Raw genomic sequence first — 27,775 nt, 5'->3', positions numbered from 1 at the left:
GGTATGTCAGCTCTCTACAGACCAAGATACGTGCTGCTAGTTTTGGCAGTGCCATTGTCTACTTTTTAGGACAAATTTGGCAAATCGATACTCTTTCATAAAAACGCTTTGCTTTGTGGTACATATAAGCGAAAGAGTTGGGCTGATAGCGAGTTACGCACGCTTCTTGGTTATATCATGCGATTATAAAGAATGGTCCATTCGTATCTCGCCATGCGCGACTCCGAGATACCACGGACGGATCTGAAAAGCTACGCTGCGTTCAAATAGGCGTCCGCTTTTGTGTTCCCAAAAAAGTGCCCAAAAGTGCCCAAACGATTTAGCATAATTTGCTACCGATTAAAACGGACCATGCTACGCTTGGCTGGGAGCCCTTCGGCGCCACGGCTGCAATATAAAGATAGAGTGTACTGGAGTGTGCAATGTGCGGCTCGCAGGTGAGCTCGGCGCTGGGCCTGCCTCCACAAATCGCCTTAGTTGATCGAGACTGTTTAGTATTATCGGAGCAGTGAATTACATGGTTGTAAATTATTTAAAGTAACGGGACGCAGTGTTTTGGGCACCGTTATACATGTAGGCACGAACGGTTCGGTTATTTGTAGAAAATTATGCAAAATCGTTTGGGCACTTTGGGCACGTTTTTGGGCACTCAGTATATCTTCCCGCTAAAAACAATCTGTAAGAAAATGTATATAAATGGTGCTGCGTCAAACAAAATGATACTTACGAACCATTTAGACTTAAAGTTGGCCCATTGATTTTCGCACTTAACCGAAACAAAGACATTTATTGTATAATTCCATCGAAAAAACTGTAAAACTACCCTTATTCAATTGCTTTTAACAAGAGCTTTTAAATAATACTTGAATGTTTAAAATTGAAAAAATATTGAGTTCACAACACTCCTAACTGTATCGTCACTCAGTGGCTCTCAAGAAACGAATGAGCCAATAACAGGCCATAAAGCAAACTTAGGATGAAAGGAATAGACAAAAAATCACGCTAGCTCATGAACTGGTCAGGTCCATGAATTGGTAAACTACGTTGGGGGTACCTTGAGTTTTGCACATCGCGATTTTTGCTAGCGCTAATTGGCTGAAAACAGCTTAATTAAGCACCAATCAAACGGGATAGAAATAACAATTCCGCATCAAGTAGCATTTACTTAAATATGCAAATTCGCTTCAATTACCGAACCCGCTGTACATGAAAGTCTTTTACAGCATGACAACCGCTTCACTTTATTATCTCAACTGAATATCTATGCGCTTCCTCCTCCCTTCTTGTCAGTAATAGTTATTGCGAATGTACTGGTCTGAGGTGCGGCGATTTCTCGCGACCTCGTTGGCTAGTTGATGGTTCGCGTACAGCGCCTGCAACGCCTTCATGCGCTTAGCGTTGAGGTACAAGGGCCGCCCACGACGCACATTAATATCTTCTTCTCCAAACATGTCGAGATACGGCGACCCGAAGTAGGAGCTCCTGGGACCGAACACTAGCAGCACGGACGACGAGCGCATGAGAAAGAACAGGCCGACGCCCGCGCCGCACGTGATGGCGTGGTGTGTGCAGGCGCCCATCCCGTCACTGCGTCGTCGACAGCACTCGGTGCCAGCACACAAAACCTGCTCGCACACGAGACAGATGGCTGGGTTCTCCACTGTCTTCCACGTCTGCTTGCACTTGCTCTTGCCCAGCACCTCCGAGTGCAGATCCGTGTACGACGACGCCAGCTTGACCAGCCGGATATTCGCGTAGTGGAACAGGCTTCGGTGCTGCTGCACGTCCGGCTCCAGACGAAGAGGGAGCTTGGGCATGTCTCGTAGATTTCCACGTGCGATCAGAGCTTCCCGCTCCGCACAGTCGTCTCGTGTCGTGAGTTTCTCGAGCTCAGCGATCAGCAGAGTCGCGTGGCCGTGCTGCTTGTAGCGAGTCTGCAACTCGTCGGACAGCGTAGCACTGGTAGCGCGCACACGAAGCTCACGCGCAGCACGTAAGAGATACTCGACCAGCGCCTCATCCGCCAGTAGCTGCGTGATTCTAGGCAGTCCCAGTTGCTGACACATGTCGTGGTAGTTGGTGCTGAGACGCAACGAGCTCACAAAGTTGGCGCTCCACGACGCGTCGGGGTCCTGTTCGCCTCGGAAGAATGCACGACACAGCAGCGTCACTTGCCTCATGAACGCCAGACACGACGACTTGAAGAGCAGTTGCAGTTGTCGTCCCTGTGGAGCAGCACGTCGAGTGGCATCGCGAACCAAGTCCACGCCAGCTTCTTGAGCGAGACGCGCCATCAGCGTCTCCAGTCCACGCTGCATCTCTTCCGTTTGTTCGGCAGACGCGTCATCGCACGTCGCAGCGCGTCTTCTCTGCGCCTCCTTCTGCTCGTCCTCCACACAGTCGTCTTCGTCCTCGGCCTCCATCTGAGCCAACTGGATCAGCACTTGAGCCATGTGCAGCACACACAGAGAGCGGATCGTGAGCAGAATATCCGCCTTGGTCGTCAGCATGCTACTGCAGATAGCGACGCACAGGTAGAGCAGATCCTGGCCCAGCACGGGCTGTCCTAGCTGCAACGGCGGTCCCTGCGTCAACGTCTCGAGCCACTGGTCAGAGGAGAGTGCAAGGCGAAGATTCTGCGCGATCGGGAAGCACAGACTGTCGTAGAATCCTCGTCGGCGATTGGTGAAGAGCAACGAGATTCGTCGTAGCGAGCGTAGCAACACGTTCAGCTTGCTGTCGTCCTTGGGTGTGAACTGGTCCAGCTGCGGGTCTAACGCTTCGGGTAACGACACGGCCACGCGCGTGTTCAGACACGGCGTTGCAGGGTTCAAGATGTTGGTGATCCTCAAGGACGAGAACGACGACGCAGCCGTCGCAGGGCCCGTTGCTCCATTCGGTCGAGCAGCGTTCGCTCTCCAACTGGCTCCTTTGAGCACGTTCTTCGACGACGCTACGTACGCTTCGAGCGAGTAGATGGCGGACGAAATGCCGCTCAACTGCGTGCTGGCGATCGTGGACGCCACCGACGACCAGATCAGGTGCGTCAGTTGCGCGCCGGTAGAGAAGAACCCTTTCTTGAGCGCGCTCATGGCCGTGGCCAGGTGCGTCATCTCCGGCTGGAAGCGCAGCATCGTCTCTAGGAACGAGACGGCGAACTGATTCATCGCACGGATGTCATCTTGCCGTTGCAGACGCGTCCGTTCGTCTCCGTCCTCCTCGTCACTCATGTCCTCCGTCGTGCGGGGGCTATCGCTTTCCAGTCGCGTCGGCAGTCCCACGTGAGAGCCACGACAGGATACTGGACGTGTCCTGTTTCGACTGGAACACGCGCTCCATGGCGTCGCGGTCGCGCTGCTGGTCTGCTGACGTCAACGGCGAGCAGATCGGGAGACACGGCACGAGCATGGAGCTTAGAGCTTGACACAGCGGACACAGGAACTCGCCGAAATGCGCGTCGAACGCAATGTTCGTCTGGCTGTGCTCCAAGTTGAACCGCGACTGCGCGCGCACCGACTCAAAGTACTTTTGCCAACAGTGCAAGTGCACAGCGTGGCCACACAGCGACAGATGAACTTGCGGCGGGAACGTCGTTCCGAAGCTGTCGCTACTCCCGTCAGTTGCAGTCTCCACGTCCTCGGGGAGGTTCTCCAGCGCATGAGCATTGACGCGACTCATCTGCGCGTGGCCAATGTACATGACAGGCTCGTCCTTCTCCTTCTGCGAGCAGATGATGCAGTCAGGCGGCGGCGGCGGGCGATACACGATCGCATGTCCAGGGACGTCGTGGCTGAGGTCGTCCAAGTCCACCCCGAACTTCCCGGAGCCGCTAGAGTCGTCGTCGTCCGAGTCAATGTCGTCCAGATCGGCGAACGCGCTGGACTGCGCGAACGCCTTCTGACGTGCCATCATGGCCGCGATGGCGCGTTGCTGGTGCAGTTTCTTGAGCTCCGTCTTGGACATTCCGTTCTCCGCCACCAGCTCCTCGTGCTTCTTTATTCCGCTCCAGACTTTGAGCTGCACGTACGTGTGGATCGCGCAATCCAGAGCCGCCAACTCGTTCAAGATCCAGTAAATCGCCGAGATGGTCGACTTGGACGTCTCGAAGTCGTGCTTGACCATATCCTTCGACAAAGCCACTAGCAACGCCACGATACTCAGCTCCTGTACACTCGTATCGCCTTGCTCGTCACTCATCTGCACGTCGTCGTCACGAACCATCGGTTGTCTTTTGATGCGCTTCTTACCTCGAGACGCAGTGTCCGATTCTTCAAACGCCTCTGGCCCATTGCGTAATAGCGCGAGCGTCTGACGTCTCTTGCTCTCGGACAACACGACCTCGTTCTCTTGGGGCAACGTGGCTCCTCCAGCGCCACGCTTAAGCACCAGCACAGCCAGATTGATCAAGTGGATAGCACGCAGCAAGACCATGACGTTGGTTCTCTTAACGCCAGGCGTGCAGCTCGTGCCCTCACAGTGGCCTTCAGTAGAACAATTCGCGTCCTCCAGCACAAGACGCAAGATGCCCAGCAATCCCTTCTCCAGCACGAGGAAGCGGACAGTCCCCAACGACACGTGCGGCGGCGGAGCTTGCGCCACCAACGGCACAGGCTGGTCCTCCACTTTCCACGTCTTGAACAGCGCCTCCTGTCTGGCAAACTGGGCCTTCTCATGGCTGGATCGACTCAAGTGGTAGAAGGACGGGTCGTACTCCTTATAGTACTCCTTCTTGAGAGTGTACTTGGTGGGCTCCATGGATCCGTCCCCCATACTGTCCCCGTCGCCGGCGCCGTCGCCCAGAGGAGCCACCATCACCGAGCGCTTCACTTGCTCGTCCGCCACTTCGTCCAGTATCCGCTCCAGTCTGGTAAGATGCTGCTTCTCCTGTCGAGCCGAAATGCCTCCGAACGGCGTTGACACGACAAACGTCGTCTGGTCCAGCAGCTCGGACAGCCGACACGGATGCTGGCTTAAGCGGTGGATAATCTCGCGACGAAGTACCGTGTCTCTCTGCTCAATAGCGTCCAGCGGAGGCGTCAGCTCGGTGACGATCCAGATCAACCGCAGCAGCGCCGCCTCCAGCACGGCAACCAGTTTCTCGTCCTCTGCAGCGCTGGGCGGCGTCTCGCGGGCTGAGATCCCGGAGCTCTCGTCGCCAGCGGTGCGTACATTTGCCCACGTCAAAAGCCACTCGGACAGCCCGAAGCGGTCGAAGAAAACGGTCAGAAACGTGGGGAACCCCACGATCGTCGCGCTGATCTGCACCAGGAACAGATCCAAGTCTCGCAGCTCGCTGCACCACGGCGGACTCGTGTAATTTAGCATCTGGCGCTGCATATTCTGCCCATTCCGGATCCACAGTCCACAGCTGATCTGCGCGCACAGCACCAGCGAACGCAGAGGAAACTCCAGCACTCCGTAGATCAGCATCTTCTTCTTGTGTTCCTTGGCGTCATCGCCGAGCACCTTGGTCATCGAGCGTTCCAGCAGCGCGCCCCAGTCGGTGATCCACGGGACAGCACTCCCCGGCGCCGGTGGCGGGCCGTAGTACAGACTTTTCAGAAGAAAACTGGCCAGCAGACCGTGCAGCGGGTTGTGGAAGGACACTGGCTGCGTAGACACGTCATACTTGACGACCTTGTCCGATGAGCCCAGCAGTCTTCCGCACGGCGAGATGTAGAGCTGCAGTCGCGTTGTAGTCATCCCCGCTCTGTCCAGTTGATCCCAGAAGCCTTCCAGCATATTAAACACCATCCGTTCGCGATCGCGATTACGCGTGTCTGTGTCTGCAGCTTCGTGGTAGCGCAGTCCCTTGGAGATGAACGTGAGGATCTTACTCACGTTGGCATGGAACGCAAAGGCCGTAAGCCACGACTGCGTCTCGTACGTCACGTGGGCACGTCCGTCTTGTATCCGCACTTGGGGGTCCAGTCCTTGTACTTCTGCCAGCGCATCCAGCCATTTGGCCAGCAAGTCCGAGCGTAGCAGCAGCGCACTGGACATCGCCGGGATGCCCAACACGTAGCCAAAATTCTCGATGACGAAGTGGTATCGCTTGAACTTGAGCAGTGGGTGGTCGCAGTCCAGTGTGTGGTGGACACCCTGGTGCTGCTGCGGCGGTAAAGAAGGCGTGCGAGCCATTTCCAGCGCCGTGTTGATCGTGTCCAGTAGCATCTCCAGCAGCCCGAGACTCGCCAAGTGGTGGACGATAGACGGCGTCGTGAGGATCTGCACGCCGTACTGGAACAGCGATTCCTCTCTCGTGCCCACGCCACAGAAATATTTCAGCATCATGCGGTTGTACACCTTAAGGAACACGATCGAGAACTGCAGTTTGGGGTCTTTATCTCCCTGTAGCTTCAAGTACAGCTCGTACAGCTCCAAGACGATGTCTTTGCGGAAGTACGGGTCCGACAGGAACATGACCTGGATCGGCTCCTTGCTCTGGCCGGTCGTAGCGAACAGTTTGTCGCAGAACAACACGTGCAGCTGCTTGGACAACGAGCAGATGGCCTTGACCCACTGCGTCACGCGCAGCAACACGTCTTCGTCGTGGATAAATCGGTCCTGCACCACACACACGTGCCAGCCCTCGCTCTTGAGCGCCTGCATGAGCGTCAGCGCGTCTCGTAGCGTCAAATTCCTGGCCACAATCTCCGACCCGTTCGAGTCGATCGCCCGCACCAGATCCTCCGCGCTCGGGATCCGCTTCTGCGACAACGAGCGGATTAAATCTTCGTCCGAGTGGACGTCGTCGTTGCAGATCCTCACGTGGAACTGCCGCTCCATCCTCTGCGCGTCTTCCATCGTGCATCCCCGTTCCTGCACTTTCAGCCGCAGGGCGTGCAGCGTCTGACGCCCCTGCGCGTCCACGTACTCCGCGTCAAACAGCTGCATGGACTGCTTGGCCATGTCGATGCAGAACGCCACAATGCTCGTAAATAACGCGTCGGCCACCTGTACGATCTCCTCGGGCAACAACCCGCCACTCTCGCTACTTGTATTGGCTGTTGCGTCCCCGTCTTGGTGGCCGTGGTGCACGCAGAAGCCCTCGGGAGCCCACGCTTCGCTGTCGCCACAGTCGCAGACGCCGCCTGGACTGGTGCGATGGAAAAAGACGTCGTGGCCCTCGTGGTTGCCGTTCTGGAAGCATTTAAGACACAGCACGCACGTTTCGTCCGACTGACACGTCTTGCAGTTGAAGACGATGTCGTTACGCTGAAATAAGTAGCCACAGAGCACTTGGGTGCTGCTCTTGGGCTTGAATCGCTCCAAGAAGGCGTCTCTTGTGACTGGAGGCAAGTGACCATCATTCTGTAGTGCTGTAGTTGCTGGGATCATAAGGCGGTCGGCGTGCGCCAATAGAATGGCGTCCAGGAAGTCGCCGACGTGCTCCAGAGGTACCGGATTCGCCTTAATCTCGTCCCCAGGCGACGGTAGATGCCGTAATAGCGTCAATAACCTCGGCATTATGTCATAACAAATGGTATCTACGCTCTGGGTTTGAAGAAAGCGCTGAAGGCCAGTCGGGTTATCGATAATCGGCAGCGTAGACATGCTTCAACGTAGACAGTGTTTTCAAGCGCGTTACAGCAAGTTACGAGCCCGCAATGCAGCGGTTAGAGAGCCAAGACGATGAAGAACACGGTGAGCTACTTTGCCAAGCAGATGGACGCCGAGGGGGCGAGCTATCACCTCGACAAGTGACGCGGGCCTGACACTGATATTGTAGATGCGAAAATGCGGGAGCGCGACCAAAGGGAAGCACAATCTGTTCCTAGTCTAGGGATGTCATAAAACCGGTATTCTGCAAAAAGTCGCGAGGACTTTTCACCGGTATCTGTTATACTAGGATAGGACCCTCTCTCTAAAATAGGATCTTACGGCGATGTGACCGAAAATGTACCGAAATACCGGTATCCACGTCAACATCCATGTATTTTAACGGCGATCGGCAACTCCGATCCACGGCAACAACACTCAAGACTTCTCAACACACATGTCACTATCCTTAGCTGTAGACCTGGGCGCTGACCTGACGAGGCCACGTCGTGCGCACGAGCTCGGCGAATGGCGGGCCAGGCAACGTGACAGCGCGATTAGAACTCGAGCGCTTCCTTCTCGCCTTCTCCGTGGTCTGATCAGCGGCCTCGCCCAGCAGATCGCGCCGAATTGAGTAGTTGGCGTCGTCTACGAAGTCGCTGCTGCCTCGTAAGAGCAGCTGCACCTGCGCACTCGTGAGCTCTTTACGTCTCCACACACGCAAGTCGAACACCAGGCCACTGAAGCCGAACCAGCCGGAGAAATGCGGCTCTGGTTTGGCTGGTGCCAGGCCACTGATGCAACCGGCGCCAACGTTAACATGACGCAGTTTCTCCCAGTCGGCAAGCAAAGGACCCGCGTCCGAGACGCGCTGCTCTCCGTTCAAATACACAGTCAGCAGCTGCTCCGGCTGGTCGGTCCTGGAGAAGTTGGTGCAGTCGGACTCGGCGTCTCCGCCGTACGTCACTACGAGATGATACCAATGATTGGGGGACAGTTCACGCGCCACACAAATGGGCGTTGGGTGACGAAGGAACGAGCACCAGAGGTTCCCCATAGGGTCGATAGATAAGAGCTGCTGGTGGACGTAGGGCCACCCACTGGCGTCGCTGGTCTCCTGGAATGGCAAGTCTTGCGCGCCCAGTAAAATGCCGCCTAGAAACGTGTCTCGGTGTTCAGCTAGTGAGAACCACATCTCGATCGAGAAAGGGTCCGTTGCATTCCGCGTTTCGGTCTTGAAGTTGCCTTCATCTCTGCTGGTTGTGAGCATGTTACTCAATGAACCGGGCAGAGGAATAGCCGAGCCACGGTCACGCCAACGCGGGTCCATGGCAAGTCCTCGGAGCCGAAACGAGTCGGTGAGTAGCAGCGGATCACGCTTGAAGGAGACGTCCAGAGGTCGAGGCGAACTCTGGACGATAGCGCCGATCTGAAGACGATCGAGACCGCAGACGCTCTGACCGTTGATGGCCACGATGATGTCGCCCCGCTCCACGCGACCAGAAGCCTCAATCTCCCCGGCGGCTCCAGATTCCGCGCGTAGGAACTTGCTCACCACCACGCGGTTCCCGATCGAGTTGATCTTGACTCCCAGCCATTTCTGTCGGAGCTCTACGATCGCTACAGTAGCAGTCGGTGATTCAGGCTTCACTTGCATCGGTGATACCGGTAATTCACGTACGGGGATTCCAATGGCCGTAGGTTGAGTCACCGGTGGGTGGCCGGTTGGGCTACTCTGTCGTCGCACGAGTTCCGGTACATTCAACGCCGTCTTGACTGGCGTGACGAAGGGAGACGCTGTGACTCGATTGAGATAGTCGGCACTGGAGACTCGATTTAGCGGCAGTGGACGCGTTGCGTCGTCTTCGAAGTTCTTGTTATCTCCGTCACGCTCGCGTTCTTCTTCAGCCAAAGCCTGCAGCTCCTCGACCACCGTATTGATGTCAGGTCTTGCGGCCTGGTCGGAATCGCACATGGCTTCCACTAAGGACCACACATTCTCTTCCACTCCGACTGGAGGGGAGGGCATCTTGCCAGCCAAAACTCGCTCACGAACTTCCTCATCGGCCTTAAACCCCCACGGTAATTCCTCCGACAAGGCCTCCACTAGTGTCATACCGAACGCATAGATATCCGAAGCCAAATCAGCCTTGGGGTCGTCTCTCAGTAGCTCTGGCGCTTGCCATCTCAGCGATCCTGAGAAAAGCCTAGGAGCTGAGCTAGTCTCGTCTTGCGAAGGACATCGAGACAGCGAGAAGGACCGCAGATTCGCGAGTCTGGCTTGGCCATCATCACCAACCAGGATGTTCGCGCAGCACAAGTCGCCGTGGATGAGTGAGGCCTCGTGCAAGCTTTGCAGCCCAGTGGCGGCTTGCGCGAGTAAGCGGAATAACTGGCGTCGATGGTCCACCGACAGGTTTAAATAGTCCTCAAGCGACGTCACAGTGGCCGATCCCGGCTCCGGGGCCGCCCAGGGACTCACGAAGGCCAGGAATGGGTGCGAGCCGAAGGTAGACGCCCCTGCTAGCTGCAAGACATGCGGGTGGCACACCACATCACGCAGCAATTCCGTCTCTCGCTGCACCGCTTCAACGGCTTGAGACAAGGCGGCCTCCGAGTTGCCACTTCCAGGCACCAGTTGCTTGAGGAGAAGTTGCTGCACGCCACTCTTGCGCTGGCCTCGACTACGTAGCCAACTGGCGCTTGTGATCTGGCACCGCGGGCCTCCACGGAAACACGTGCTAGGGTTCTGCGCCACCTCGGCGGGCGACAGGAACCAAGACGACAGCACTGGCACCTGCACACCACAGACACGCACCAACCTGCGGAACAGCACACGTAACGACTCTTCGTGGTCGGGGAAAAGCTCCGCGCCGTCTCCTTTCTCCGCCTCGTTCGCTGCCTCGTTGCTGCTGGCGTAACTGTGACTTAATCTCTTCTTCTTTGACCGTCTCGTCACGTCCTGCACCTGCTTGAAGGCGAATTTGACCACTGCGATCATCTCGAGCTGCTCGTTGGCTGTGCTTTCAGCTGCTGCATCCACTTGCGCTCGAGCTGCAAGTTGCAGTGCTTGCTCCACGCATTCCAGCTGTTCTTCCCACTCCTGCGCCCAACACGCACTCGGGTCCACGTGCTCGGCATGCAAACTACGGAATGACGCGTCCAGCCACACGTGGAGGGAGCGCAACTCGCGCACGGGAGACGGCGCGACTGCCAGTCGGAACACTGCGTTCTCGGTCGCTGCGAGACTCTCCAATAGAAGCGTAAAGCGCGACAAGGCTGCGTCTACCTGTTTCGGCCACTGCAGCTCGGAATCGGTGGGGTTGTTGTCCGTTGCTGCCGGTTCTTGCTGTCGGAAGTGGTCGGTGTATCCGCAGATCGCCACGAGTCGTCCGAGCAGCGTCTCGCACAGCGGCCGCAGCTCCCACGAGCGCTCGCACAGCGTCTGCATCGCCATCAACGTCGGCTCCATCGCTGAGCCGCAGCTGGCGTATTCCGTTATGGAAGGATAGAGTGGCTCACAAGCGCCCACGTTGGAAGCGGAGAAAGAAGCGAGAGTGGCAGACAGATTGAAGGAGTAAGCGTGAGCTTATTAATAGGTGGGGACGCTGGCGGGGACACGTTCGCGTGGCTGACGGCGGCTCGGAATATGGAGCGGACACAGGATCAAAAGGTGGACTATCCGCATCGGTATATCGGTATTGCGAGTGGTGTCGAGCGGCTGTGAACCGATCTTGAAGCTGTGTTGCTTGCATAACCAGGTCATGGAGCGCAACATTTACTGTATTGCAATAATACCGGTATTCGTAATGCAGCGGTGCTGTCTTCATGGCATCAACACGCACAGCTTGACTTGCTTTTTGGTTAACTCTGTCTGCACTAAAACAATTGCGAGTACAGTAGTAGCCTACTGGCTTTGGCAGCAAGAGCGGTAATGCTGTTGATGCCGGAATACATCCAACGATCACTGCTAAAGGCGTACTTAGTGAGTCATAGGGGCCCCATACATGCTCATCACTTTTCACGCCATTTCAAAGGATACTGTAGGTATCATTTCGGGAGTTGCAGCACTAATCTTACCGGTATTCATCGTGTGCAAAATGTTTGTCCACCCCTCCCTATGTGATGGTTTAGTACTGCATCGCGTAATCCTTGTTCTTCGACTGTAGACCTCCCATCGCACAGATCGCTCTCGCCGTTTGTTGCTCAGCTTGACCACTTCAAGTCGGTTGCCACCTCTTCGTCAGTCTCTGCTCGACGTATCACAAAAGTACCGGAAAACGCACCCTCGGAATCGAGTGCGTGGAGTTTCTCTAGTACCGTGCGCAGCAGATCAAGCGACGAAGTCGTCACGTCCACACGGCGAGTTACTAGACTCGGCGCACAGGAGAAAAATTCACTTCTGTCGCCATCGTGCTCGTCGTCGTCTTGCGGCAACACCATCGCGGCCGCGCTCCTCAGCTTGTCACAGCACGCTAGCGAGTGCAATGGACTCCATGCAGATCGGCCAGACACCTCTACGTATGTGCGCGTCGGAGTCTCACGGTCTGTTCCCGTCACGTCGGTCTTCATGAGCGCAACGACGACTCGAAGGTGGTCGCTTGGATTCAATAGGGTTGCGTTCTCCGAGGCGTCGCTGACGCAGCGATGCGAGGCCAGGACGGCGACGCAGCTTGCATCACGGTTTGCACTGCTGTCCGCCATGTTGTCTGGGCAGCTTCATTGCCTTGGAGGGCAAGTAGCGCGTCTCCAAATGCAGCAGCCCACTTTACCGGCTCCAGCTTGGACAAGTTAGTCAGCATGTTGTATACCGCGGTAATAATGCGGCCAGACGTGACGTCGTCCGCTGTTGGTCTTGCCTCCTTAATGCTGTCAACGTAGTGCAGCACCAATCGCTCGCTGGTGAGATTAACCAACGTAGACAGACGACATTTGCTCGGCAGATCGTCGCTACAGCGTCCCAAGAGGACGGCGCGTAGCAGAGCAACCAACACGCTGTACGCCTCGACATCACAAGCCTCACGGCTCAGTTTCAGGAGCTGTTCGCACAGCTTCAACTGTGCAGCAGTGTTCACGACCGGATTGGTGCGTTCCTCTTGCCGTCTCGCCATTCGCACGCAGAAATCGGGTGTGTAGCTTGATAGAGTGCACATAGTGAAGTAGAATTGGTCGGGAGAACAAGAGCGGACGACGCGATGGACATTGCGAGTGTCTTCGAGCGCACTCAAAAGTTTCGTCATGAGCACTTCCGTCTCATCGGACGTAACATCACTTGGCAGCATTAAACACAGCTCGACAACCCTCGAGCTGAGGCCAGGAATCGTCGTATCGATCCGTTGCACTGCTTGCCGATCTTCAGTCCCGACAACCCGCGACCAAGCGTCAGCCACAGCGCTCATGCCACCGAAAACTGCGCTGCGCACGTCCTCCTGGATATTGTAGCTGAGTAAATCTAGAGCCGATGAGATCGTTAAACAAACTGGCGACAGCGCCGAGATCGTCTGTAGCGTGACAGCATTCAGAGAAGCCTCACGAAGAGACCTTACCTCACAGATAGGCCATTGCACAGATTGCTCCACCGACGTGAGCAGAGTGAGTTGGTTTACCAGACCAACGCCAGCAGCCGCCACATATTCGTTGATTGCCTTCTCAAATCCTAGAAAGGAAGGAGGTTGTGGAAGCATAATCACATCGTCGAAGTAAAGGCTCGAGGGGATCAGGAAGCGATCCTGGATGCTGCGCAGTATCGTTGCAGTTGATGCTGACGTCGACACGTCCGGCCGTTGAATGCAAAGCAGTCTGCGTACACTGCAGCGAGAACCCATGTGGTGCATGATCTGAGCTCTCCACAACAGCTTAGCTGTATCCTCTTCAGCGTCTGGCAGCACGTCGCTCTCGTTTACGTACAGAACAAATACTCTCGTAGTTGCTGATGCCTCCCTGTCTGGTAATTCTTCCTTGTTATCGCTAGTATCCATCTTGCCATCGTCCTTGAAGCAACCGCTCGTGTCTACGCCAAACGGTGAAGACGTCGTGATCACGCACTGGTTCTGAACAAAGAGTGCAGCTCCAACTCGAGTCGTTAACTCGATGGGTGGGTCAAGTGCCTTCCGTTTGGCACTTTTGCTCTCCAGGAGATCGTTCGAGTACGACGCACTCACTCCGTCTCTCGTCGACAGCGTGATGTGCGGTATTTTGTTTCTCGCTTGCAACGGCAATCGCTCATCTATCTCCACACGAAGCGTCTGCGCTTGATCGTCCTGTACAACTTCAACGGCACGGACTACGAACGGAGCACCAAGCTCGGCAAGTCTGGCGTACTGCGTGTTAGGTCGGTAGAACAACGTGACGTGGTCGGCCAGTTTGGTTGAATGCGCTAGAGGAGCCTGCGACAGCATCTTCTGCTGGGCATCATCGTCCAAGAAGAGACCCAGATACGTCAAGCCACCGACCTGTGCATCCGACAGCGGGTTTCCAGTGACTCTCGCGTGCTCAAACTGCGGTGTGAAGCAGTGGGCGCGTCGATCTTCCTCCCACCGCATGAACATACTGACAACTTTATCGGGAGGGACGCCGTGCGAGTTGCGTTGACCCATTCGAAAGGCCATCAAAGCGTCGACGCATTTCATTTCCACGATATGAACACGACTTCCATAAGACCTGGCGATATCCTCGTACGGTTCGTATTCCCATCTCTGAGTGCTGGTGTTATCCACCAGAACAACATGTTGACGATACCGATATCCGTCGTGATCTCGAGGGATTCCTCCTTGGACAGCTCTAGTGAACTCTCCTTTGCACTTGCTGTGTGCTGCACCCAACTTCCGGACATCAAACACGTAGCCTCGAGGGGTCTCGAAGAAAATGTCAGCCGAACATGCAGTGAACGCAGCCCCTCTGTGGCGACAAATTGCCTCCATCTCACGTCCCAGCGTACTCTTGCCACTGCCCGGAATCCCACGAAGGATAACCACAACAGGCTTTGCGGAGTCAGCGTTGCTACTCAATATATCATCCACTATGGGCGTTAATTGAGGATACCGCAGCTGAGCGAAAGGATCCTGAGCCACGTCCCTTATTGGAGGCAAAAACACTCGTTGGATCTGCTCTCTCTCCTCCCCCGACACGTCAACGACAAGCTGACTCCATACCTGCTTCCCTTCCCAATGGTAATTATCTATATCGGAGTTCCCACACTTCACAAATGCAGACGCTAATCGGACCATCATTCTGTTTGTCGACAGTAGCACTTTGGATAGCACTCCACTACTCTTGAGTCTCAGCATCAGACTGCTCGCGAACCTCCACAGCTCGTCCTCAGACGCTCTAGTGAAGCCCAAACTCAGCATCCACTCGTCGTATTTGGAGTCATGACGCAGTATCGTCTTGGCCGTCAGCTGTTGCTCCTCTTTATATGCAGTCGGTCTCGTTAGCCCGGCGAGCACGCGCTGCAGCTCCACCAGGTTCTGCCACGAGTTCAGGCCGCATTCCAGCAGCTCCACACGCACGTGGTGGCTCTGTGTGACTCCGACGCCTCGTCTGGCTTCGAACTGTTGCTCGAACGCCGTCAGAACGTCTCGCAGCGCCTTCGTTTCGTCCTGGACATCAGCCAGTTGGAGCGTCACGCGAACGCGTACAGCGCTCTGCTGGATACGGCGCGCAATGTCCTGCTCCGTGGGTTCTCCAGGTGGCCGACGACCGCCTCGACCTCCGGAAGACGACGGACGGGGGCCGCCGGATGCAGCAGAAGAGCGACGGTTCTTGCCCCAGGCCATTACACTGTAATTTACAGTTGGTTAGCAACTGAAGATGTGGCAAGGAATGGATACAGACCTTCACTCTTAAAAACCTCTGTATTAGCATAATAAATGAAAAATCAGAATGCAATTCCTGCCAAAAAGAAAAGATCGCGATGACTGCAAAAAGGTATGGACGTTGTTGAACTTGCTAAACGTTTGACACGCATGGCGACGTTCACGTTATCCACTGCCGCTTCATGCCCCATCGAGACATCGGAATTAAATAACGTCGACCGCATAGATAACCTCAGAACGGGGCGTGCTTGTCCAACGACTCGAGAAAGCCCGGTACACTTCTGCAAAACTCGTTCATCTTCTGTGCCCGCTTGCGCAGCTCTTCTTGTAGCCTGGCTTCTGCGGCGATGACTGCAGGGGGTAGCGAGGACTCGGCTGCGGCTGCTGCTCCGAGAGTTGCAGCAGTCGCCATGGCTGACAGCGGGTCCAACTGCTCCCCGGTTGCCCTGAATGACGCAGGACCCGCCTCGACCAGAGCCCTGCCTGTCGGTTTCCCCGATGGCAACTCGTCCGCATACTCCTCCAGCTCTCGTTTCAGACTGCGGATCTTCCTTTCCCACTCTTCAATCTCCTTCGCCTGCGTCGCATTGCGTTCCTCCATCTCTCGTGCGCGCACGTCGTACTCCAGCGCCTGCGTGCTCAGCAACTGGCACGAACACTGGAACAACATCTTCGCTGACGACTGAGAGATGCCGGCAGATGCACTCGCGTCTTTCGCCTTGCGTTTTCTCCTCCGCTCTTCTTCGGGTTTATTAGCAGCTTTCTTTGAAGTTTTATGCTTCCCCAACTTCGTCTTTTTCGTTGCATTTTGAGGCCTCGACGAGTCTCTACGTCGATCTCCTCCTGTCACTTTCACCACCTTAGCATATCTATTCTTTTCGTTTTGTCCTTTAGTTGCGTTTTCTTTTCCTGCCATTGGCGGCTTTGGCAGAACCTTCGTGGGAACCATCGGCGGAAGACCCGCGTCAACGTGTCTGCAATCGGACTTTTCTCGTCGCTGTTTCTCCCTCTCGATGGCTGTGCGATCTGGCGTGTCTTCTACAGATCTCCTTGCTGTCGCGCGACCATCACTCTGCATTTCGTCCAGCGCGCGCTTCTTGCCGGTCACTGGTGCCTTCTGGCCAGCAACTTGGCAGGCTACCGCAGCCAACCGATCGCTTTTCGGTGCATTTAGCTCCGAGAGTATCTCCACACCCAATAGCATCGAATCTCTATCCACTACAGACGCTGGCATTGTCCGTGCTCTCGTCGCCACTCAACTGCAACGCTCAAGCTCAAGAAGCTCTTTTGGTCTCGCTTGACGTGGTCCCGTTCAATCAAACCTGATGCAGCGGTACAGTGTACCTTCAGGCAGCTTGCTTTAAATAAATTGATCTAAATTAGTTTAAGATATTTTCCACTGATTTTGGGAGTTACTGAGTTTCAAGAAAGGAAGCTGGTTATTGGCCATTTCACCATTTCTTTTTCAGTACATTGTAGGTAGGAAGTTGTTCACGCAAGCATCCTGCAGCTAAAGGAGCTTGCTGCCTCTACTGCTCTGTTACGCTGCCCATGGCGGCCTTACGGGAACTGAGTTTGCTTCAAAAGTGCGAGGAGTTTCTGCTGCATCCGAAGGTGCGCGCCTTGTCGCTCGCCCAGCGCGTGGATTTCCTGGAAAAGAAAGGTTTGTCGCCCGAGGAGATTACGCAGTGCCTCAAGAGCGTGGAACGTCGCAACGGCCTCTCGCAGGTGGCGCAGCGCACGATCAAAGGTCTGGCGGATCTGAGGTCACCAGGACCGAACGCTACGGCCTCCACATCGCCATTTCGACTGCTGCAGCTCGTCGTCAAGAAATACGGCGTTGTGACGCTGCTGTTGGCGCTACTGGGCTACGGGTACACGCAGTTCAGGAGGCGGAAGACGCAACAGCTGCTGCTTCAGCACGAGTCTGAGAAGACACAACGTAGAAAGCGCATGCACACGCGGGTGGAGGCGCTGATGGCCGTGGTCAAGGACCAACAGGCACAATACAGCCAGGCATCAGAGCTGCTGGGAGCGCGCGTGACCAAATATTTGGCCGCGCAACAGGCTGCGACGGAGCAACCTAAGGCAAATACATCAAGCATGCAGCTCTCGAGAGGACTGGAGCTGCAGGCGCTACAGAGTGAACTGATGGAGCTCAAGAGCACCGTCCTGGACACGTATCTACAGCCGCGGATTGTACGCAAAGTGGTGGAGGTGACCAAGGAGATCCCGATCGTACTGAGACCTTCTGGAACTACTGCGACGGAGAGGCTTGCGCAAGGGACGGAAGGTGTACAGGACGCGGATGAGGTAGGGAAGGTTGCTGCTTCTGGGTGGAAGTCGACGAGGAAGCCCCTCGAAAAAGTGACATGCACGAGTCCATCAACTGAGAAGCAGAACGGAGTCAGAGACCAGACTTCGATGAGTCCTGAGGAAATAGCCGAGCTGTTTGAGCGCGGTCACGTTGAGGAGAAGCTGTCCACAGCTAGCACCTACAGGGTCTTGTTTGCAACTCAATAATGGAAACTAAAAATTGGTTGCTGTAATTTATCGGTATTTTATATTTTTAAATTTGCTACAATCCATCAATTTAAATTTGATCGTGATTTTTATCGACTGATTGATGTGATTTTCTTCGTAATTATTCATTCCAGTTTTCGTGTTGAAGAAGAATGGTGCAGTTATTGTGTGTGATCACTAAACACCTTTGCCAGGTCAAGATGGTGCTACTCCACTTCAAAGTGGTGAAGTAACTAAACCTTTTTAAAAATTATTCTCAATTTTTACATTAGAGTTTATGTCACTTCACAAATATGTCGAGTAAACGCACTCCGTACTTCAAAGTGGTTTATTCGCAGTTCAAAGCGGATCAACCCTCCTGAGCGTGTGCGCGAGCACTTCATTGCCATTCCTCGCTCTCTCTTATCAATCTTTTACCAAGCCCTCAACCAAGCCAAGCCTCTACCTACCCCAAGATGCCCAGAGCCCCGCACCTCGCATTTGCCAGAGCTCGTGTCCTCGACTGCCTCCGTGTCGGCGGTGACTGGACGCTTGTGGCCGCCCACAACGGAATCCCCGCCACCACATCACGTCGATTTGTGGAAGCAAACGGAAGCACACGTCGCTGAACGAGCCGACTTGGTACTTGTACGGCTGGCTCCGTACTCTTCAATATGTAACCCCATTCAAGGTACGCTGTATACTGTATTACAATATTTTTTTAAATGGCATACTAACCGACTTTTGAACTGGTGCTACAGGGTGTTTTAGTGCTTTTAAGGCCAAGATCAAGGCCGACCTTGCCTTGCCCCGTAAAGGGCTGGTTGTGGAGCATCCTCGCGGGACGGTTGCGGCTGCTCGGATGGAGAAACTGGAACGCGCGGCGAGACGCCGCATCGGATGTATCGACACGCACCTTGCTAACAGGTTGACACTGCATTGCCAGCATTCCGTTGCTGCCGCGGAGCGCATGGAAGACATGCAGTACGGCACCTAGCTGCAGCTCGGACCACTTTGCTCTGCGTTTTCGCCACTTTGAATTTCCTTTTTAGTGCTACTTTTTCGTAATCAATTTTTTTTTTTTTAAAAATCCGGTTTGAAGTGGAGTAGCACCATCTTGGCCTGGCAAAGGTGTAGTGTGCCAGGAAGCGCATTCGCCATCGATATCGGCAAAAGCAGCACCATTTTCCATTTGAAGAAGGCGATCAAGCAGAAGAGAATAAAGGCATTTTCAAAAGTCCAGGCAGAAGACCTTGAACTCTTCCTAGCAAAGAAGAAGCATGGCGTCTGGATAGACAATAACTCAGAACTCATCAAGGCGTTGACCGAGGAACATATGACTGCGTTACCAAAGCGGTAACGCAAGAAGGCAAAGAGCTAGCAATCGAGTTTAGACTTGAAACGATCTCAGGGGTAACCCACTGATTAAATTCACGTACTACGTAGTGAGAGCCCCACAATCGTCGCTATCGTGCACTACACCGATTGGACCTGCGATTGATTTTTATTCGGATGGCAATCTTTTCGCATTCTTGGAAGGAGAAATGACCAACTGACACGCCACAAATCTAAAACCCCACATGCTGGCTGAGGATGACTTCCAATTTCCGTTCGTAGGACGGCAGGAGGTGACGTCTGGTGCAGCATCTAGCTTCAAACGTATCGTCAAAAGTGCGAAGAGCTGCTCACATGATCCTGTTAACAGCCAATTTGCGGTTTGCGCTGGGATGCATGGTGTGGGAAAAACTCTTGTTTTGGAAGAAGGCACAACGATTCTGAGAGATGGTATGAAGCTGAACCCCACTAACATTACCACTGACATTATCAGTGTGATTGTCCTGTACTCCAACGAATACAACCCCCCCCTCCCCCAGCAAGTCGAGCGCTTGATGCCGATTTCGGCATCTTTTCCATGGCGGCTATTGTATCTGGACAATAACTGAGCGTCCTTTCGAGGAATGGTTTGATTCGCGATTGCCTCGGAATGGAGGCCAGCTATCGTTTTCGAAGGCCATTTAAACTGTTGAGCGCAAACTAGGAAAAGCTGGCCCAGATGCACCACTGAAGTATCTCTTTTATCGGCGTCGACGATTTCCGGAATATTGAAATGGTTCGAACCCAGCTCTGATACGTCGCTTCTACATGTACTCATAGATACCACAGGAGATTATCTGTGCTTGCAGTGGGTTGGGCGTCTGAACTTGGTCGTGCTACCCATGTTTTCGGGGATAACGCTGAGAAGCTCGTACAATTCTGATAGACGTTATGTTTAGGCAACGCACATAAGCAAGTATTTAGAGCCAATTGACCATCAGATGCGGGTTCGTCTAGCTGCTTCTGCTGTTTCTGGTGCTAATATGCTATTCGACCGAAGGTGCAGTTTCAACGAACTCCTTCACGGCCGATCCACGTGTGAACACGCATTGGCTAACGACGAGAAAGTTTCTGCGCTTCGAGCTGCTGTAACTCGTCGCCACGCCTCTTAAACTCACAAATGGTTTCCTGCTTCATGTATCTGCTCACCGACCACATCAGGCACGGCGATCGGACGTGCATCGAGGAAATCCCACAGCTCCTCTGGCCCGAGCCAGCTATTGTGAGCCACCGAGACGATGTGCAAGCGGCTCTGTCGCGTCGAGTTGCTGGTTCATCCTAGTACCCGCGCTAGTGTCGGTCTCGGTTATTAAACCCTGAGTGTTGCCGTCCGCACTGTCTACAGCGCTGCTTTCCTCAAGACTTCGCTCGCTTCCACTAATCACACGTGGCGCGTCATCCAGCGCTTCCCGTGGCGGCTGGACACTCGGTGATACATCGCACGATCTTGACCTCTCCAAGCTCACATTCGCCACACATGTTGCTGTTGTTACGGTCTCAACTGGCCTCGTCGTTCGCAACTTTTTTGTAGAGGAGGTAGCACGAGAGGCATCAGCACGACGTGGTGGCTCTGTTGCCGGCAGCCGCAACTTGCGTCGCTTGATCTTCTGGCGATATTTCTGTGCATGGCTCATGGTCTGTCGAGCATCGCGGGTGCCGACAACGTTAGCGATCTTTTTCCAGGGCCCCTCTTTGAAAAGCTCCATACCGAGTAGGAATCGCTCGTGCTCGTCTTCTGTCCAGCGTTCTCCTTTCGTCGATTCGGCTGTTCGAGTTGGCACCTGTAGCAACAGTGCTGGAGTCGAAGGATGCTGCTGAAGCGAGTTTGAGATGCATGGAATACAGATGAGAACCTTGGTCTCGTCGTCCTGGAACTCCTGCTGGACGCTTTGTGTGATGGTCATTTATATGTGTCAACGTAGAGCTGTTCCTGTTGCAGCGATGTAGGGGGGGGGGCTGTTTGCACCTTTTTGACGATTTCAAAAGTGGTCGACGGCATCCTGACGAGATCTTGCTTGGAGGTCGCAGAGGTCAACGCGTCAAATGACTAAGGCATCAAGCGTCGCTGCTCAACACGGATTATTGTTGACTCTTTTCGGTAAGTCTAGAAGTCGAAGTTGGATTTTCATCGAAATATCCAGATTTTCAGGTCTCGGAAAACTCAAAGTTTATATCAACTTCTGTGTAAATCTTGTAAAAGGATTTCACGAAGAGCAAGTGATGTTGTCGCAGGGACTTTATACTATTCAATCCAGCTTGCTTCTGTTTTGCAGATTGCAGTATCGACACTGGCGGAGAGTACAATAGACAAATTAACAAATGGATACCGACTGTAGAAATGCCAAGAGCCACACATTGGTGACCGATGGCTTCATTTAGCCATTCAACGCAAAAAAATTACCGTGATGGCCGTATCTTCAGGACGAATCCAGCTTTGACACTCTATACGGCTTTTCATTACATTTCCTTGACGAAATGCCTAATAAGTCCACCATCACTCACCAATGGCGCATGACGAGCGCCGAAATAACCTTTTCAAAATATCCAATCTCACCTTCCGACGAAGTTTGGCTGCCTGTCACACACAAATGCCATATTTCGATATAAATTCCAGGTCGTATCATTCAAATTATTCGGTGCAACTAGACCAATTAACAAAAAATGCAACTACTCGTGCGCTACAACCAGCTTCAGCCCCTACGACTTTTGCTGGTTTCCTTGTGGAGACTAAGGAGTTTACAAAGCTCGAAGGACTTCTCAAGCTTGTTCGCACAACTGCGATTTTGGCGTCGAAGGATAAGTTTCGAGAGAGAAATATTGAGAAGAAAGCAAAACCGATCGCAGGCTTGCCAGATGTCGAGGCATTTCTTAAGTGGCTAAGCGAGCAACTTAAAGTTCCCAGATGTCCCGCTTCTACGAACTGGGTCAATTTAAGCCGGTGATGTATACCGCAGCCCGCGATTTCATCCTTGTTCTGCTGCTATTTACAACACCGCCACAACGTCTTCAGCTTCTTCTCGGCATGACGATCTCGAACGCAGAGAAAGATGCTGACGGTATGTACAGCTGTGTGATCCCAGAGCACAAGACTACTCATCTGTACGGGTCGATTATGTTCGTCCCCAAGCACTTCACTGAGGAATTCGACAACTTTCTGTTGCTTCGCCAGGAACTGCTAAAGGAACAGAACAGCCGCACTAAGGATTGCAGTCTTTTGAAAGAAGATGCTCTTTTCATTGGCCAAAACAGTCGCCCAGAGCGATACCTGACACAGCGTTTTGAGAAACTCGTTCACGACAAGTTATCAAAGCACGTAGCCATTCGTGACTGTTGAAGCATCTACATAACTTACGCAAACAAGCACACTAAGAGTATGAAGGAAATGTATGAGCTGTCGCGGCTCATGTACCATTCATTCATCACTGAGCAGCTGGTGTATCGCGCCGACACGTCCCAGAAAGACGTCATCTTGCTGAACGACTTGGGAATCGCATCGCTACTCTTCATCAGTCAAGCTCCAATGACCTGTTGCAGCTTCCAGTGTTTCAACAACACACAGCCGGCTCGAGTGACGATGCGTTCACAGTGGATGATGATGCTGATATAGGTGAGGCAGAAACTGCGAGTCGCTTACAGGACGAATTGAACGCTAACCTTGCAAGCGATGATCTTCATTTGCAGCTCATTTATGAGTATGAAGAAAAATGCCGTAGCGCTAACTTGTGAGCATGTCACAAGTCTAATAGATTTCAAACCGAATTTACCAACGTCGTTATAATGTACTATTCAGCCACTCCGACGCACCGCCCAGCACTGACACAGCGTAGCCTTTACCAGTCACCGAAGAGCCACCATACACCTCGACGGACCCTCACCAGATTCACTGCTGATACGAATAGATTCGCTAGACACGCTGCTTGTGCTAGTATACACCTCGGTGCAACCACTAGAACCACAGAACATGATGTTCGTGGACACCCGTGCGTCGCCACTGCTCACGGTACCACCAACTTCGTTATAATGTACTATTGAGCCACTCCGACGCACTGCCCAGCACTGACACAGCGGGGCCTTTACTCCTTACGCGACACCTCCAGTTTCTTGTCAAAGCACGGCATCACTGCGACATGGTAGACTTCGCTGGGTTTGACGCCATGCTCGCCACTTATGAAGCGCTTGATGATCGAGCCAGCAATTTGTTGCGGCGATTTCGTCGTGTCAATGAACGGAATGGCATTCGGTTGAGACTTTTCAGCATATTCCATCCAGGACACGATGATGCTAGCACTGGCATCGCTCGAAGCGGGTCTTGCAGCGGATTGGCAGTTGTACTAGGCTCCAAGAACTCGGTCTTAGCGGACAAGACAGCTACAAAAGACGGTGGTCGAGCCCAGATAGTCTTCTGTTGATTACGGTATCTGTGCAGGAATTCTGCGCGAGATTCGAGCAGTGCAAAGTCTCCACTGCATATCGAGTCGATCACGAGGGTTACACCGAGGCTACACAGCTCCTGGAAGTGGCTCGTGACATTGTCAAGCAATTCCGAAGCCAGCACCGTCGACTTTGGTCGGATCTGGCCGCCACCATTCAGACATTCACTTGGACATGCCATGATCTCGACGTAGTGATACGGACACCGGTTTCTCCTGATCTTCGTCATGATCGACTGGATGTTGCGGAGCCCGTACGCGACAGCGAGCTTTTGCACTTCTTTGCCTTCTACAACCAGCGAGACTTCACGAAAGTCCGGATTGCGACCCACAACGTACTCAAGTGGTCCATTCACTTCCACGTTGAAATATTCCTTTGCAGCATAACGGAAAATGTGCTCAAGATGGCCACGTGAACTGGTATTCTGACTGCTGCCTAAGACACTTGAGCCGTCTCCAGACACACCACTCAGCATAAACCTCCTCCGGTGTCAGCGTTGCGAGCTCAAGTGAAGCGAAGTCAACATTCAGAGACTCGATCAGCTCGATGATCTCTGTGATGGCAAGCACGTAGTCCACGTCCTTGGTTGCGTCCTCTGCGTCCTGGTCGTGTCATCCGCAGAGACTGCTTTGCCATCGGCTTCTGCTTAGCGACTGCCGAACATCAATCAATGTGTCCCACATCTGCGACTTGCTCGATCCGATTCCATAAAAAGCATTGCAATAAACATATATCAGTAGTAATTAATTTTAGTTATTTATATTATTCTGACTGTGACCACTATGGGCTCAGAGATTTTGGCGCAGTTGTTTAGGCTCGACCCACCTAAGCACCTGCCCTGAGTTCAAACCCGCCTTCGTGCAGTTCACGTTATGGTATCGGAGCGGGTCGGTCTTTGATTGGATGGTGGCTGCGATGTATACGGAGGTTTTGCTCTATTTTTACTTTGCGATTAGTTTAGCAGAATGACTCATCAAATGACCAGTTCGTTATTTACCATGTTTCTTTATGCTTATCAAGAGAGTTAATACGCTTATTCGCGAACCTCGTCTTCGGCACTAGCTACTGTCGACGCATTCCACAAATCCACGACGACACAGCCTGTGTCGTCTTCTTCGCCAACTGAAGAGAGTGGAGTTGACAGTGAGGCTCTTTGAGCACTATCTGCTTGGGCCAAGCCTTGACCCACCTGTGTGTTTCGCTTCTTGCACGCTGCTGCTCGAGCTCCACGAGTGTGCAGCCACATGGATTCACATCTTTGAGACATTTCCGATCAATCGCTGGTTGTTGAAGAGAGCGCGGTAAAATCACAGACGAAAACGGTCATTTCACAGAACGTGTTACCATTTCACAGACCGAGGAATCCAGCTGTCTTATCAGATTTGCTTTAAAATAAATATCAGTACTTCCTCTTAAGTGTAAGCACTTTTTCTTTAAGAAAAAAAGCTAAAAAAACTGAAACAAACATACCCAAAAAAAAATACTGTGTATGAGTGTCACCATGAGCGCACGGATAACAGCAGGACAACAGTGCTACAGTGGCTAAAGGTGCGTGCGAGACAACGAATGCCTACCAACGGAGGAGACGAAAGCCATCGCCACATTGACCACAAGCTCAAGGGGAAATATGCAGCATTGATACGAAGCTATAGTTTTAACTTGCCGGCAGAACTGATCGCGTAGGCAAAAAAAAAAACAATTACGCCGGCAGATTTAATAGCATGACTAGCCAAACCGCGCCTATTCATCAGCAGAGTTAGTCTGCCTGCTTTGATTTCACTGCAGCTATGTCAGTCGTCAACGCCCAGCAACAAAAAAGCATTCAAGCCAAATACATATCATATTATGGCATGGATAAAAGCAAGCGCGTATCCGCCGGCAGATTTGCTACGGACACGTGTATTGCAATTCTGCCGGCAGATTTAACAGCATGGCTTAAATGAATGCAAGTACACAGCTTCCACCAGATTTCTTTCAGTGATGCAATTATACCAGTAGAATTAATAGTAATTGGTGTGTTCTGAATGAAAGCAAGCGCATATCTGCCAGCAGATTTACTTAAGCTCGTGCAATTCTGCCGGCGGCTCTCCCCAAGGAGAGCTCCGATTTCTCCTATTGTAATATTTCAAAATGAAAATTCAATACAATTTTTTGTGTTGTTATGTCCCGTGACGGTTAATTAGCTGTACTGTATAACATATGTCCATCCGGACGATATGTCCATCCGGACACCAATATCTACCAATGAACGAAGGTGAATTTAATAAGGTTTTTTACAGTTAACCATTTGTTCATCCGGGCAGTGCTGTTTTTGTGCGAAGCCTTGATGGATGGTGGGAGGCGCCGCTCGCCATTTCCAGAAACACTCCAGACCATGGCGCGGGGACGCAAGGCATCTCCAGGAAGTCTAGGCAGGCGTCCAAACGCGTACAAGCGGGACTGTGAAACATTCGGCAAGAAGTTAGACGTAATAAACTTCTATTCACAGCATGGCATGCAGGCTACTCTCGCTAAGTACTATAGCCATCTTGCAGATACAAGTCTCGAATCTAAACGGAAGCGTATTTTAGAGTGGAAGAACAACCGCACAATGATCGAGAGCATGGCGTCAACAACTACTGGGGCTCAGCTCAAGTCGGCACGAAAAAAAGGCTCAGGAACCACAATATTAAGAATAGGCGAGGAAGCTCTGGTTGAATGGGTTAATTCGCTGCGCGAAGAAGGTATTCCTGTCTCGCGATTGATGTTGCAGCTAAGGGCAAAGAGTGTGGCAGAGGACGAAGGTGTCGCAGAGGGGGTGTTTGAAGGTAGTTGGGTTTGGCAACAAAGTTTTCTCGGGCGTCATGGACTGACGTTAAGGGCAAAAACACGGCAAGGACAACAAGCTCCGAGTGCAATGGAGCAAGAAGCCGCTGAATTTTGGGCAACGGTAGAGCAAACGCGGCTCAACCTTAACGTTAGCAAGATTTACAATGCTGATCAGAGCGGCGTCTGCTTCGAGTATCTGCCGAAGCAAACGATTCCAAAGAAGGGTGCTAAAACAGTTTGGGTCCGATGCGGGGGGAAAGATAAAGATCGTTTTACTGGCATGTTTTTGGCGGATTCGGACGGCAAGCAGTATCCACCGTTTTTTGTGATGAAAACAAAAGCATCTGCGAACCCTGACACTGCTGCTTACAATACTGCGGTGCAACATGGCTTTGGAAAAACTCTGTGGAAAGAGGTGCAGTCTCTTACAGCGTCTTTAGGCGTACAAATTTACGGAAACAGCGCGGCGTGGTGGAACTCGGATTTATCCGTTGCGTGGCTGGATTTTCATTTTGCTAGTCGAGCTGATGACGAACCGGTACTCCTACTGTGGGATGACTTCTCCGGCCATGGGACGGAGGAAGTCGAGGCCTATGCCAACACACTCAATGTGTTCCTACTCAAAGTTCCACCAGGACTGACGTCGGTTTGCCAACCAGCGGATATCTCGTGGTTCAGACCATTCAAGCAGCGACTGAGAAAGGAATGGGTCAATCATTTGAGTACGCAGCTTAGAATGTTCAGCCCAAGCAGTGCAGATGCTGCGTTCAAGATGATAGCCCCCACTCGCGCTACTGCCATTACTTGGGCGACAACTGCATGGCGAGAATTGGGGGCGGGAGTAGTACGGAGTGGGTTTAAAGGTCTCTTAAAGGCTCGAAGTTGTGGCAGTTCAACTCACTCCACAGCTACCGAGAGCGAGGAGCAGCGCAACAGCATCTCTACGTCCGCCGATATCACGATGGATACAACAAGTGCTGTGGTGGCACGTCTCGAGACTCTGAATGTGATCATAGATACGGTAGACGACAGCGATGATATCGTCGAAAACAGCATTGGTGAAGCTGGAGATGCGTAGGTAACGCTAGGTGGGAATGATTTGCAAATTGTATGGCCAATTTTAGTTACTGAGGTGTTTTGGTTTGTATTGAAAGTTGTGGTGTCCGGATGGACATATGTTATACAGTACTAAGCCACACATTACCTGTGCGGTGGTAGCCTTCCGTGGGAAGTACCACGAGTCTTCGACACGTCCGCTATCTCCGCCGCGTGTGCGTGCGATGCACCCATGCACCATGCATACA

General features: G+C 52.9%; 7 protein-coding genes and 1 pseudogene across 7 annotated transcripts; 2 read left to right on the top strand and 6 right to left on the bottom strand.

Moving 5' to 3' along the window:
- Positions 1 to 1,286: 1,286 nt before the first annotated feature.
- On the bottom strand, positions 1,287 to 7,470 carry PITG_11567 (uncharacterized protein; the record flags this gene model as incomplete). Its single annotated transcript, XM_002901076.1, has 3 exons — positions 1,287 to 3,255; positions 3,518 to 4,139; positions 4,248 to 7,470. 3 exons carry the CDS (start codon positions 7,468 to 7,470, stop codon positions 1,287 to 1,289), a joined length of 5,814 nt encoding a protein of 1,937 aa, XP_002901122.1.
- A 541-nt stretch (positions 7,471 to 8,011) lies between these two features.
- On the bottom strand, positions 8,012 to 11,014 carry PITG_11566 (uncharacterized protein; the record flags this gene model as incomplete). The annotated part of the gene is made up of 1 exon (XM_002901075.1): positions 8,012 to 11,014. One exon carries the CDS (start codon positions 11,012 to 11,014, stop codon positions 8,012 to 8,014), a length of 3,003 nt encoding a protein of 1,000 aa, XP_002901121.1.
- A 2,565-nt stretch (positions 11,015 to 13,579) lies between these two features.
- PITG_11565 (uncharacterized protein) lies at positions 13,580 to 15,317 on the bottom strand (the record flags this gene model as incomplete). The annotated part of the gene is made up of 4 exons (XM_002901074.1): positions 13,580 to 13,586; positions 13,696 to 14,522; positions 14,613 to 14,945; positions 15,003 to 15,317. 4 exons carry the CDS (start codon positions 15,315 to 15,317, stop codon positions 13,580 to 13,582), a joined length of 1,482 nt encoding a protein of 493 aa, XP_002901120.1.
- Positions 15,318 to 15,588: 271 nt separating this feature from the next.
- PITG_11564 (uncharacterized protein) lies at positions 15,589 to 16,590 on the bottom strand (the record flags this gene model as incomplete). Its single annotated transcript, XM_002901073.1, has 1 exon — positions 15,589 to 16,590. The coding sequence occupies one exon, from the start codon at positions 16,588 to 16,590 to the stop codon at positions 15,589 to 15,591; it is 1,002 nt and encodes a 333-aa protein (XP_002901119.1).
- Positions 16,591 to 16,951: 361 nt separating this feature from the next.
- PITG_11563 (uncharacterized protein) lies at positions 16,952 to 17,879 on the top strand (the record flags this gene model as incomplete). The annotated part of the gene is made up of 2 exons (XM_002901072.1): positions 16,952 to 17,651; positions 17,751 to 17,879. The coding sequence occupies 2 exons, from the start codon at positions 17,310 to 17,312 to the stop codon at positions 17,877 to 17,879; spliced, it is 471 nt and encodes a 156-aa protein (XP_002901118.1).
- Positions 17,880 to 19,008: 1,129 nt separating this feature from the next.
- PITG_22943 lies at positions 19,009 to 20,113 on the top strand (annotated as a pseudogene; the record flags this gene model as incomplete).
- Positions 20,114 to 20,449: 336 nt separating this feature from the next.
- Positions 20,450 to 21,329, bottom strand: PITG_11562 (myb-like DNA-binding protein, putative; the record flags this gene model as incomplete). The annotated part of the gene is made up of 1 exon (XM_002901071.1): positions 20,450 to 21,329. One exon carries the CDS (start codon positions 21,134 to 21,136, stop codon positions 20,450 to 20,452), a length of 687 nt encoding a protein of 228 aa, XP_002901117.1.
- Positions 21,330 to 23,397: 2,068 nt separating this feature from the next.
- PITG_11561 (nuclear prelamin A recognition factor-like protein) lies at positions 23,398 to 24,909 on the bottom strand (the record flags this gene model as incomplete). Its single annotated transcript, XM_002901070.1, has 3 exons — positions 23,398 to 24,098; positions 24,514 to 24,598; positions 24,709 to 24,909. 3 exons carry the CDS (start codon positions 24,907 to 24,909, stop codon positions 23,398 to 23,400), a joined length of 987 nt encoding a protein of 328 aa, XP_002901116.1.
- Between the last annotated feature and the right edge of the window lie 2,866 nt (positions 24,910 to 27,775).

This window comes from Phytophthora infestans, genomic scaffold (genome assembly GCF_000142945.1).
Source record: "Phytophthora infestans T30-4 supercont1.22 genomic scaffold, whole genome shotgun sequence".
NCBI lineage: Eukaryota > Oomycota > Peronosporomycetes > Peronosporales > Peronosporaceae > Phytophthora > Phytophthora infestans.
The sequence above is the reverse complement of the archived record's forward strand: the minus strand, read 5'-3'. Positions and strand labels throughout refer to the sequence as shown.